The 12,666-nt window shown below is 35.3% G+C and overlaps 2 protein-coding genes across 3 annotated transcripts; one reads left to right on the top strand and one right to left on the bottom strand.

The window, feature by feature from the left end:
• Positions 1–3,548, top strand: LOC115996126. Its single transcript, XM_031235267.1, has 2 exons — positions 1–2,274; positions 2,370–3,548. Exons 1-2 carry the CDS (start codon positions 1–3, stop codon positions 3,546–3,548), a joined length of 3,453 nt encoding a protein of 1,150 aa, XP_031091127.1.
• A 3,084-nt stretch (positions 3,549–6,632) lies between these two features.
• Positions 6,633–11,392, bottom strand: LOC115997418. Of its 2 annotated transcripts, XM_031236971.1 has the most exons (5): positions 11,270–11,392; positions 10,869–10,951; positions 10,001–10,134; positions 8,274–8,735; positions 6,633–7,496 (listed from the first exon to the last, which is right to left on the bottom strand). In XM_031236971.1, the coding sequence occupies exons 2-5, from the start codon at positions 10,893–10,895 to the stop codon at positions 7,082–7,084; spliced, it is 1,038 nt and encodes a 345-aa protein (XP_031092831.1). In that variant the 5' UTR covers positions 10,896–10,951; positions 11,270–11,392; the 3' UTR covers positions 6,633–7,081. The 2 variants fall into 2 exon arrangements, with proteins under 2 accessions (XP_031092831.1, XP_031092833.1); XM_031236973.1 differs by having other exon boundaries at positions 8,274–8,720; positions 10,869–11,382.
• Between the last annotated feature and the right edge of the window lie 1,274 nt (positions 11,393–12,666).

Raw genomic sequence — 12,666 nt, 5'->3', positions numbered from 1 at the left:
ATGGAAGGCTTTAACTCGGCTATTGAATCATCCGGCCTCGCTGAGGTTGAAATCAGAGGACATAGATTTACTTGGGACAGAGGAAGAGGCACACCTAACTGGGCCCAGGAATGTCTTGATCGAGTGTTAGTCTCGCAGTCTTGGTTGGATATTTTTGAGCATGCTATAGCTGAATCTGTTGTTACTCCAGTGAGCGATCATCTTCCTATTTTCATGCAACCCATCATCACTTCTAGGCATAGAAGGAAGGCTAAGTTTCGTTTTGAAAACCTCTGGATAGCAAACTGTCGCATTCTTGTAGCTGAATCTTGGACTGCATCAAGGGGTGCAAACTTAATTTCTAGGCTCAATTCTTGTAGTAAAGCCCTCTGGGATTGGGGCAGGAAGTTGAACAAAGATTTTCAGCCAAAGATTGACTATTACCTAAAGCAGATGGATTTACTCAGAAACCGGTCAGATCATGCCGGAATGCTTGCATTCTCTGATGCTCAACGATGTTGTATCCACCTCCTACATCAGCAAAACACTTATTGGAAGCAGCGTGCAAAATCTTTTTGGCACAAAAACGGTGATCTTAATTCCCGTTTCTTTCACAACACTGTCAAAAGAAGAAGAAGAAACAACACTATCAACAAGCTCAAAAACTCTGCTGGTACTTGGGTGGAAAAAGGTCCAGGTCTTAATGCGTTAATTCTGAACTACTTCTCTTGTTTGTTTGACACTACCCCTGGTGACCTCACCCCGGTTCTCAACTGCATCAAGCCTAGAATCACTCATTCCCACAACCAGTTACTCCTTCGTCCTACTAATCCGGAGGAGGTCAAACGAGCTGTTTTCTCCATGCATCCTGACAAATCCCCAGGACCGGATGGCTTCAATCCCGAATTTTATCAGGCATTTTGGGATATTCTTGGTCCGGACATCACTCAGTTGTGCAATGATTTTATCGCCTCTGGAAAGCTACCCCATGGACTCAACAGCACCCACATCGTCCTTATCCCCAAGAAGGAAACTCCGGAGAATATGGGTGATCTCCGCCCAATTGCATTGTGCAACGTTGCCTACAAGATTATTGCTAAAGTCTTGGCAAACAGATTGAAAGGACTTCTTGACAACGTTATTGCCGAGAACCAGAGTGCATTTGTGCCCGGGAGGATGATCTCGGATAACATAATGGTCGCTTTTGAAGCCCATCAGTACCTGAAGAGAAAGCGACAAGGCAAGGAAGGTTTCACAGCACTCAAGCTTGATATGAGCAAGGCGTTCGACCGAGTGGAATGGCCCTTTCTCCATGCTATGCTAAACAAACTTAGTTTTGACGCTAGATGGATCTCTCTTATAATGGAATGTGTCTCCACGGTCAGTTATCACATTTCCCATGACGGTAGCTTGATTGGTCCGATTATTCCTTCCAGGGGCCTCAGACAGGGCGATCCCATCAGCCCCTACCTATTTATCATCATCGCAGAGGGTCTTAGTGCCATGATCAAGAATGCAGAGAATAATGGTCTTCTACATGGTATTCAAGTTGCACGTGGAGCTCCAAAGATCTCTCATCTATTGTTTGCCGATAATAGTTTCTTGTTCTGCAAAGCTACCATCCCGGAGATACATACATTGAAAACCATCCTCGATGATTATGCCAATGCATCTGGACAGCTTATCAACTTCAACAAATCATCCATTTTCTTCAGCCCTAATGTTTGTAACATCTTGAAAACTTCTATTTGTAGCATTTTGCAGGTTGAGGGAGTGGGGAATTCCAGTTCTTATCTTGGTTTACCTTCACTCATTGGCCGAAGCAAGAAGGACATCCTGGGTTTTCTCAAAGACAGGGTACTCTCCAAAATCCGATCATGGAATCACAAATTTCTATCAAGGGCGGGAAAGGAAGTACTTATCAAGAGTGTTGTCCAAGCTCTTCCAACCTACGCTATGAGCGTGTTCCTCATTCCTAAGGACATCGTCAGAGATATTGAGTGTGCGATCAATGCGTTTTGGTGGGGGACAGAATATGGGAGTCGCAAAGGTATCCGTTGGAAATCTTGGTCCAAGCTTTGTACACCCAAAGATTGGGGAGGTATCGGTTTTCGCCAGTTTGATCAGTTCAACTCAGCGCTCCAGAACCCATCTTCCCTCGTTGCAAGAGTTTTTCAGGCGAAATATTACCCGGGAAAATCCTTTCTGGAAGCTAACACTGGCAGCAACCCTTCCTACATTTGGAGCAGCCTCCTCACCACCAGGGACATCATCAGACGACATTCGCGCTGGAGGGTTGGCAATGGAAACTCCATAAAAATCTGGTATGACAGATGGTTACCAGATTGCTCTAACCCCATGATTACCACGCCCCCTATCCCTTTTTGCAGGACGCCTCTGTCTCCTCTCTTTTCATCAACAACTCTCTGAAATGGGACTTAGATATTATCTCTGAAATCTTCAACCATAGAGATGTTGCCCTCATCGCCAACACTCCCCTTCCTATCGCCAATAGGGATGATAAGCTCGTATGGATGGGTGAAGACCGAGGCAATTTCACTGTAAAGAGCTGTTACAGACTCCTCATTGGTGAGCAGCCAGAAGCCAGTAAATTGGATTGGGCTAATCTATGGAAGCTCAAAGTCCATCCAAAGGTGAAATCCTTCATGTGGCAGGCGTGCTCCTCCTGTCTCCCAACTACTGACTTGCTCCGTATCAAAAAGGTTAATTGTATTGCTGATTGCCCACTGTGTCACCAAGCTGATGAGAGCATTTTTCACCTCTTTGCACAGTGCCCTTTTGCTTTACAATGTTGGCATCTATCCTCCATTCAGATTTCATATTCAGGTGTGCCTTCCATTGGTGAATGGCTCACCAACAATATGAAGCAGTTTGATAAACACAGTTGCTGCCTCATGCTTACTATCTGCTGGTATATCTGGTTTGCACGAAACGACATGGTCTGGAACAATATCAACCACTCTCCATCGTCCATTGTGGCTAGAGCCAAAACTCACCTATCGGAATGGTCCTACATGCATGCTAGAGACGAGTTCGCTCCACTTCAGCACTCAACCTCCATCATCAAATGGAAGAATCCTCCTCCAGGCCGACTTAAATTAAATGTGGACGCAGCGGTCAACAAAACCAGAGGTCACATGGGTTTCGGTTGGATTTTGCGTGATGACCAGGGATCATTCGTGGCAGCTGTTAGCACACCTTGGTATGGTCTATTCTCGGTTAAGGAGGCAGAAGCTATAGCAGTTCGTGAAGCGCTCAGCTGGCTAAAAGCAAACAACATCTCTCACTGCGACGTTGAGATTGATGCCCTTCAGATTACCCAGAGACTCAGCTCTCCTCTTTTTTATTCCCATTTTGATCTTATTTTACTTGATGTTAAAGATTTATTGTCATCGATCCATGATGTTTCTATATCTCATGTTAAACGCTCAGCGAATAGGATTGCCCACTTGTTAGCTCGGGAATCCCTTTCCATGTCTGAGCGTATGGAGTGGAACTCCTCCCCTCCTGTTTTCATTGTTAATTCTCTGTACTTTGATTTAGTTTAATGAAATCGCTATTTTCAAAAAAAAAAAAAAGCCATAAGGAGTACATCTTTCCAAAAAAAAAAAAAAAAAAGAAGGCTATAAAGAGCACAAATTTGGAGCATAAGTTATAAGGAGCCTACTCTCCCAAGTCCCAAGGAAGTTGAATTTGTTGCAGTCAGGAAATCACTCAGTTGAATCAAGGACTTGGCTTTGGATAATATTCTTGTGGAAACTAACTCTCTTACGGTGATCAAGAATCTAGAACATAATGAAGGAGAGTCCTACTTTAATCTTATTATTATTGATGTATAAAATTTATTGCACAATTTCTCTCAAGTGTTTTTATTGTTTGTCAAACGATCAGCGAATCGGGGCGGCTCACACGGTTGCTAAGCAATCCGTTTTTAAGCCTAGTTGTTCGGAGTGGTTTGATAGCCTTCTTCCTTATCTTTGTAGTATTTTGTCTTCGGACCTAAATGGAATGAAGTTATGTTTTTGTTTAAAAAAAAGAGTTAGGAGCATAAGTTATAAGCACTGTTGCAAAAATCCTCGCCTAGGCGCTAGGCGCTCCTAGACCGTGGCGAATTGCTCCCTAGGCGTTCGCCTAGGTGGCCGGCCGCCTAGCGCCTAACTTGGCCGACTGGGCCGAGTTGGCGGCCGACTGGGCCGAATTTGGCCGAGTTAACTCGGGAGATTTAGCTGGGTTAACTCGAGCGAGTCGGCCTTGTTAATTTTATTATTATATTTATATATATTTAAATTTATTTATTTATATAAGTAAGGGAAGTGAGATATAATATATATATATAACCCACACACATGAATTAATTTTTTGTTTTTATAGGTCGCCGCCTAGAACTGCCTAGACGCCTATACCGCTTAGGCGCTAGGCGCTAGTCTATCGTCCGACTAGCGCCTAGCGACTACTACAACCATGGTTATAAGTTCTATTGTTCTAAGATATAAAGTTGTGCACCCTAATTGATATAGTACTTATTTTCACCTTATTAATTTTGTAATGAACAAATTTCACTTTTACTTCTCAACTACTGTGGCATTGTCACATTTAGGCCATGTTTGGGAAATAATTGGCCTATCAGCCAATTTTGGCCTATTTGACCATTATTAGTTGTTTGAATTGGTTAAAAAATCAATATAAGTGTTTGGTTAATAAGCTTTTTGTAACTCCAAAATACTATATTTCAAAAGGCTACTCAAAGCAGCATTTTCAATTAGCCTTTTGAGAAAAGAAATTATACCAAACAGCTATCAGCTATTAGCTAACAGCTAATTTACCAAACATTTTTCTACAATCAGCTAATATTATCAATTAATTATACCTTCTAACCCAATCAACTAACAAAATCAACTAACAACCATTTACCAAACAGGGCCTTAGTCATACTCTTTTAATTCCGCTAATTGAGTTTTATTTGTTGTCACAAATAGTCTTCATTTTAAAATTTTGTTATTCTATTATTTAATAAATATGCATAATATGTTATTTAATCATTCAATTAAAAGAGTTTACAAGAGATGATGAGAGAAATTATGTGTTGAGACAAGACTCAAGAGGCTTAAATGATAAATTTACATGTTAGTCATCTTTATTAAATAGTGAAATGACAAAAATTTAAACGAATGACTAATTGTGACAAACAAATAAAAACCCATAATGTAATGTGACAAAATTAAAAGAATAAGACTAAATGTGGCAATGACGCAATAGTTGATGACTAAAAGATATTTACATATTGATATATTACATATTGTGATTTGGACATAATTAATAAAGTTTAAGAAAATGTATCAAATAAACCCCTTAAATGGACACAATAGTGTAATTGAACTATTTAATAAAAACAAAAACAAAACAAAACAAAACAAAACAAAAAAAAAAAACAAAACAAAACAAAACAAAACAAAACAAAAAACAAAAGAAAAATCCCCTCCATATAACCCTTTAAATTAACAAAAAGTGCAATTAAATCATATTATGTGTTCATCAGTTTACTATAGATTTGACAAACACATTTCTTTTTTATGCTCATGGAATCTAAGTATATAATTTATTTATTTTTTTGACTTTTAAAAAGTTTTATCCATATATATGTACGTGTTTCTTCTTTTCTTTTCTTTTCTTTTTTTATTTGTTTAAACATTTGGATATCCGATTCACAAACAAATATGGCTATCAAGGTCCATATATGAACATCAAAGGTCCAAATGTGGACCTTAGTGATGAAGGCAATCACTGCTCTCTTCGTCTCTAACAACTATAATTATTACGAAGTATGTATAAATTTATTAATTGGATAGTTGTAGTTGTTTATTGACAACCACCTAATATCTTCAAAGATAAGGAGTAATTACTTAGTAGCCTAAAAAAAAACTTTAAAATTTTATATATTTGAACAAACATTTTAAAAAATAAATTATTCACTTAAATTTCAAGTAAACATAAAAAATCCACATATTTATCAATTCAACAATAACTCACTAAATCTTTCAAAAAAACAAAAACAAAAAACAATAACTCACTAAATATGTAACAATAAAACCCCATTACATTTTTTTATTAGTTTAAGGAAACTATATGTTTTCAAAAAAAACAAAAAAAACAGGAAACTATATGATCTTTTTTCAATTAAAACACTCAATTACACTATTATGTCAGTTGAAAAAAGTTTATTTGACTATTTTATAACATAATTGTAATTTGAACATTGTTGATAACTGATAAGGTGCACACAATTGTAATTTGAACACTGTTGATAAGGTCCAAGTGATTATGTATTCCTAAAGTTGGCACAAATATTCTCCTTTATACCAATATAATATACTATCCTATTACTCCAAAGAAAAGCACAGCAACATGACTTATAAATAAAAAGAAATACAAAGTAAAATAGAGAACATCAAACATAAGGCGAAAACTGAGAAATTCAAACTACATCTTTGAGAGAACGGTCCTCAAATAGGGCACAACCGAGACTAGACTAGACTAGATTGGATTAATCTCATCGGGATGCAAATGCTAGTGCAGAATTCAGAAAAACAAAAACAAAATCTACGAAAACCAATCCTGAACAGATGCACTTTATGAAACCAGAAAGACATCAGAGGATGGAATCAAATAGCGGGCTAAATCTGATGGAAATCGAAAGGACAGTAGTAACATATTCCACAATTCACACAACTAAACAAAAAAAATCTTCCAAAAATAAGAAACTGATGTGACAAGAAGAGGAGTGTTAGAGATTTTGAGTGGTTAAACACAGTGAGAAGCATCCCTACGAGGCCTAAGTTTAATCAGGATGTGATGAATTAATGAACATCCAATGCAAACTAACTTCAACTGCAACTCAGAAAGTTACAAAAAAACCTGCAAGTCTGGCTGTGTTGCAATAGTATTCTGTTCTCTTTAGGGAATGACTACCCCAGGTCAAAATGGGGTTTCAACTCTTCCCCTCCAAGAAAAAAGTGAATAAGCAGAAAGATGTCCCTCAGCATCCATAGCTCTTTACCGTAAATATCACTAAAATTTGTCGAGTCTAGATAAGGTTAGCCCTCTTCAAAGTCCGGATTGCTCTGCAGTAATAGGGCCATATTGATTCCGCGAGATCCAAGTATTTCTCTGCCAAAATGACTTTCAAATCCTCCATCCTACTTTTCGCTACCTCTTTGTAGTCTATGTTCTTAATATCTAACACAGGCTGCAAAAAGCGTGCTCTCATTTCTTCCTTGAGCTTCCCTTGAACAATATATTCGTTAGCCAACATGTAGTAGGTCGGGAAGTTCTTGACGACTCTTACTGTCTGCTTGAAACAGAATACGTAAAGTGCACAAATGCCTTGGAGCATCTTAATATACAATGCAACAACAAATGGTCCAAGAATCCATAATGGCATCAACTCCTTCGAAACTTCAGCTCCATAAAGTAAATTAACAGCCAGGTAAAAGGGTACGCTGCAAAATACAAGAAAGTTCAAATTAAAGATATATTAAAAGCAACTGAAATTTACCCTACCCTGTACAACATTCGTATCCTTTAGCCATGGTCTTTAACTCTTTATTTCTTTATCCATTATTTAATTTCTTCAAGATACTAATCAAAATAAAATAGTTCAAGTATAAAAATGGCCATTGATTACATTTCCTCATATTCATCATTCAAGATGCAAATACTCAAATTTCACAATCCCGGAAGACTTTGAGCCATGAAGCCCCAAATTTGAATCCATTGACTGAAGAACCATAGTTGGAGATGTAAAAGGTAGAATCAACTAACCAACTCATTTGATTTAAACAAATTACTCAATATATTATCAAGATGAAATATTATCAAAATTTCATCCCTCAATTTCATGTTGGCATTGATGCTGCATTCCAATAACAGAAATCCCAAAACTCAGTTCCTGATTCCTTCACAAATGGGATGGCTAGTGAAACCCATGGAGTAGTTCATATTTCCAAAATGCAGAAATCAATCATAAATAAATTTAGAAAATGACACAAAATCAAAATGGCACAATCTATGATACACTGATACTGTCATGACTGTTGTGTCTAGACACAAGATATGCCCTTATAATGTAAGTGAACCTAATTGACGTCTTGACTTAACCCAATTATGCAGATAGAGATAACGTTGTGTCAAGACAAGTAATAAATTAACCCACTGCAGCCAGTTTATGGAACACTGCACACATTGAAAAAGACAAGAGAGAGAGTCATCATACTTACAAGATCAATAAATTTATCTTTATTGTTGCATCCAGACCAACAAAATAGCTCCAAACTGCCTGTAGGATATTGCCTCTTTCTTTCTGTTGCACCAGGTTTTGTGGCTCAACAGCTTCTGTTGAAGATGGTCCTTCAACAGTTTCACTGGTTGCCTGGTCTGGGGATGGTGTACGAAGTATTGCCAACCAGTGTTTGAAAATTTTCTGTATAGCAAGAGTGCCACTGGTGGTGTCAACTGTTTCAGAAGTATAAGAAATGGGAAGATTTTGTGCCCTTGGAGATTCCACTGACGTTTCCTCACTCCCTTGGGATACAATAAAAAGCTTGATAGATTCCTTCTTGGTCTTTGATCCACTACTGCCCCCAGAGTTATTTTGGCTACTACTTTTGAAGGCCAAGATCTTCAATACTTTGGCTTTTGGTTTAAGGAAAAGAGGAGCTCCTCCACTGCAAACCACATATCTGGTCAATCCGACACAAAAAATTACATTCTCTAACTGTAATTGATTATTCATTATAATCTGAAAAATATATATCTTTTTCCATTTGCTTTTAATCCTTTTATATACTTTTTCATGATAGGGTGTCATAGGGACCATAGGGCGAGGGGATAGACCATATTTCAAAATGACTAAATGATAATAATTGTATATAATACCATAATGAATAAAAAACAAGAAGCTTAATCGACTTCAAAATCAATAGCTATTATTGGATTCTTCATTTTTTATATGATGATGCATCATGCTTGACTAAACAATTAAAAGTTCATGGCTGTATGTCAGTACAATTCATTACGCCAACTTGGAATGTCAAAATTACTTTTCAAAATGAAGGACAAGGGCAAAAATGCATACATTTCACTTTAATTTTCCATGTGTTTGTTTGGGCCATGCTTTAAGCGTTGAACTAACCACCTTCCTATAGTTACAACTTTGCTTGTATTCTTAAGTACTAATAAAACATTTAGTGCCAATTTCTTTAACTTTTAAGACAAACTATTCTAAAATTTAGTTTTTTACCAACTATCAAACTCCACTTTTTTAAAAAAAGATTAAAAAAAATAAAAATTGAAACTGATATTGTATTGTGTAAATTCAAGTAGCCAACTCCAACAAAATGAATGCACAAAACTTTTCCTATCTTCAGAGATTTTCAAGGATTTAAACCATGACCAAGAGGTCTCCCCAACAAAAATTGAAGTACAGATAATTGGTACGTCTTTTAAATCTCTAAATCTCACTACAGGTCTCCCCACCACTTCAAAAGATAATGTAAAACTAAAAAAGGCCAAGAAACCATGAAACAAAGATTGATGGTATCATGAAGTCGCACTTGATCTAAATGTTAATAAGGAAGTCCATTTGTAAGTTCTGATAAATATTTCTTCCTCACTATGGTTCAGCAGTAAGCCAAAAGCATCCACTATCAGCCATGTATACAACTAAATCATATGTAATAAAAGAAGAAGAAGCAGTTCAAAAATCCTATCAGACTTCACCATTTACTTTAATTGAGCAAGATTTACCTGTGATAGTGGTATAATGTCATATTGGTTATTGAATTATCAACACATAAAGTCAGGGCTAATAACATTCCCTTGCAGACAAATAACCCTATTTGAAAGTAATACATTAAGATACACTATAATTTCCATATAGAGTTCAAAAGTTAATAGGATTAAAAATATGCAAAATTAATCTTCCTGAATAGGGCATAGGATTTACCTATAAAAGGATCTGCACTTCAACGAGGTAAATTTATCTTTCCTCCCAACATAACGAACCGTTGTCACAGAACGTGTCAATTTGTTACCACTGCTCGACGATGAAGATTGAAAAGGATTTGTTTTATAAGAATGCTGCGAACAATTAAAAAAACACATAAATGATTCATTAATGGAGTGAAAGAAAACTTGCATTCCATTGCTAAAAGAGTTCTTTGGACCTCAAACATTAGAAAGTGAGGCAAGACAGCGTGTTCACCCAGTGTCTATTTCAAGGCACTTAGATGACATCAATACAAGAAAGTCAACAATAAACAATGAGCTTACAATCAATCAACAATGAAACTAAATAAATTGAAACACAGTTATAGACCAAACATAAATGTTTGTAATATATATAGTTTCTTCAAATGAGGGGTGAGGTAAAAAATATAACATGTTCATTAATGGAGACAAAACATACCACAGACAAACTAACACTTGAAATAGTTCAAGCAACTTAGCATTTTAATACTGTGTAAAACTTCATGTGTTAATCTAAAATCTAAATAACCAATAAAAACATCTAAGTTTTGTGCAAAAAACAGAAATAACCCCCAGGTCGTCATATCATCTTCAAGATGCCACGGACCAGTGCAACTACTAAAGATGTTTTTTCTTTCTTTTATCAATTCTCACAGAGTTAATCAGAGTGTTCTATTTTTTAAGACCTACTAAATAAATGTTACAACTGAACTATGATGCCTATGAAACTTTAGTTTTCACATGAAATGGAAAAGCATGCATAAATGCAACTACTTTCAACACACAATATTCGATAATAAAATTTAAAGGATTATTTCAGCAAAATATAGCTTCATTTCCATTACCTGCAAATGAAGGGTTGCCAAAGCCATTGTTTCCGTCCCTATCCGCAATCATTTACCAAACAAATTCATAACTGCAGCAATACCTTTCCAGAATATAAAGACAAAATTCAGAAATTCATCCCAGAACGTCACATAAATCCAATTTCTTCGAATCGCTAAGACAGTTCCTCTAAACGGAATAATCCAATTTATAGGGTTTTCTCAATTTACGCCTAAAAATTCCATCTTTCTTAAGAAAAATACACAGCAGCCGCGCCAAGCTCAATGCAAACTCGAATTCCAAGACCCATATCCGCAATTGTTTCAAAATTATAGTTACTGCTTACACAAGCAATACAAGTATGCAAATATGCAATATTATGTGCATATGTGTAGAAAGCTCGGAAGAGAAAAGTGCTTACATAGGAGGATTCGGAAAGGAGAGGTTTGATGATGATAGGGTGGGTACGAGGGGTTTTCAATGGATTTTATATGAAGATAGAACTATAGAAGTTGAAGATTGATTGCTGTGCATATCCTATCCTATATATAAAAAGGAAAATACTACATGAGTCTCTATAGATTAGACAGTGTTTAGGGATTTAAGTAGGTGGACATACAAAAACTTAAGGGAATTGTTTACTTCATTTCTCTGTTTTTTCCTTTTCTAATTTTTCATTTTTCCATTTTTGTAATTTTTCTATCTCATTTTTCCAATTTTTCATTTCTCCAATTTTCTGATTTCATATACAAATTTCATAATACGGAACGAAAGTACTAATAATAATAATAATAATTTCATTTTACAAATTTAATTTTTAAATAAAATATTCAATACACTAATACTAAATGTACAAGAGTCGATAAAAACATATTACTAAATAAATTACAACTATTTTAATCATTTTAGTAAATAGTTTGAATACATAATAATAAAAAATAATAATAATAGTAATTAAAGGAAAAAACCGCTAAATATATAATAATAATAATAATAATAATATAACATAATAATAATAAGGGAAAATGGCATCTTTAGTCCCTAAGTTATAGGGGTAGTGTAGACTCAGTCCCTAAGTTATGGCTGTATGCGAGTTTAGTCCCTCAGTTATTCACAAAGTGGCGAGTTTAGTCCCTTAACATTAAATTTGACGAAAAAATTAAAAAATATTCAAAATTTGAGGGGTAAAATAGAAAATTCACATTTTATTATTTTTCTTATATCAAAACCACTTTTACAATATTATTTTTTCACTTCTTAGCCTAATTATTTTCAATATTTTTCATTTTTAAAAGCATTTTAATAACTTTCAAATGACTTGTTAGTAACCTGACTCTCGTATAACACACTTAAAACCAAGCACAAATAAAGAAATGCATGATCATTGTATTTAGGTGTATGAAACACACTATCCTAACAAGTTTTTATTTTTTTTACTAAGCAACAAATGTAATACAATTAAAACTTTTGAGATTTTTTTACACACTATCCTATCTCAAAAGTTTAATTTTATTACATTTGTTACTTAGTAAAAAAATAAAAATTTGTTAGGACAGTGTGTTTCATACACCTAAATACAATGATCATGCATTTCTTTATTTGTGCTAAGTTTTAAGTGTGTTATACGAGAGTCACGTTCCTAACAAGTCATTTGAAAGTTATTAAAATGCTTTTAAAAATGAAAAATATTGAAAATAATTAGGCTAAGAAGTGAAAAAATAATGTTGTAAAAGTGGTTTTGATATAAGAATAATAATAAAATGTGAATTTCCTATTTTACCCCTCAAATTTTGAATATTTTTTAATTTTTTTCGTCAA

This window comes from Ipomoea triloba, chromosome 11, assembly GCF_003576645.1.
Source record: "Ipomoea triloba cultivar NCNSP0323 chromosome 11, ASM357664v1".
Lineage (NCBI taxonomy): Eukaryota > Viridiplantae > Streptophyta > Magnoliopsida > Solanales > Convolvulaceae > Ipomoea > Ipomoea triloba.
This window is presented reverse-complemented; position numbering and strand designations above follow the sequence as displayed.

What these genes read in the sequence shown, in the direction of transcription:
- LOC115996126 (XM_031235267.1), top strand. Translation starts at nt 1, where the DNA reads ATGGAAGGCTTTAACTCGGCTATTGAATCATCCGGCCTCGCTGAGGTT. An exon ending in GACGACATTCGCGCTGGAGG is followed by an intron (nt 2,275 to 2,369) that starts GTTGGCAATGGA and finishes CCCTTTTTGCAG; the next exon opens with GACGCCTCTGTCTCCTCTCT.
- LOC115997418 (XM_031236971.1), bottom strand. Translation starts at nt 10,895, where the DNA reads ATGGCTTTGGCAACCCTTCATTTGCAG. An exon ending in TGGCAACCCTTCATTTGCAG is followed by an intron (nt 10,135 to 10,868) that starts GTAATGGAAATG and finishes AATTGTTCGCAG; the next exon opens with CATTCTTATAAAACAAATCC. An exon ending in AAGATAAATTTATTGATCTT is followed by an intron (nt 7,497 to 8,273) that starts GTAAGTATGATG and finishes TGTATTTTGCAG; the next exon opens with CGTACCCTTTTACCTGGCTG.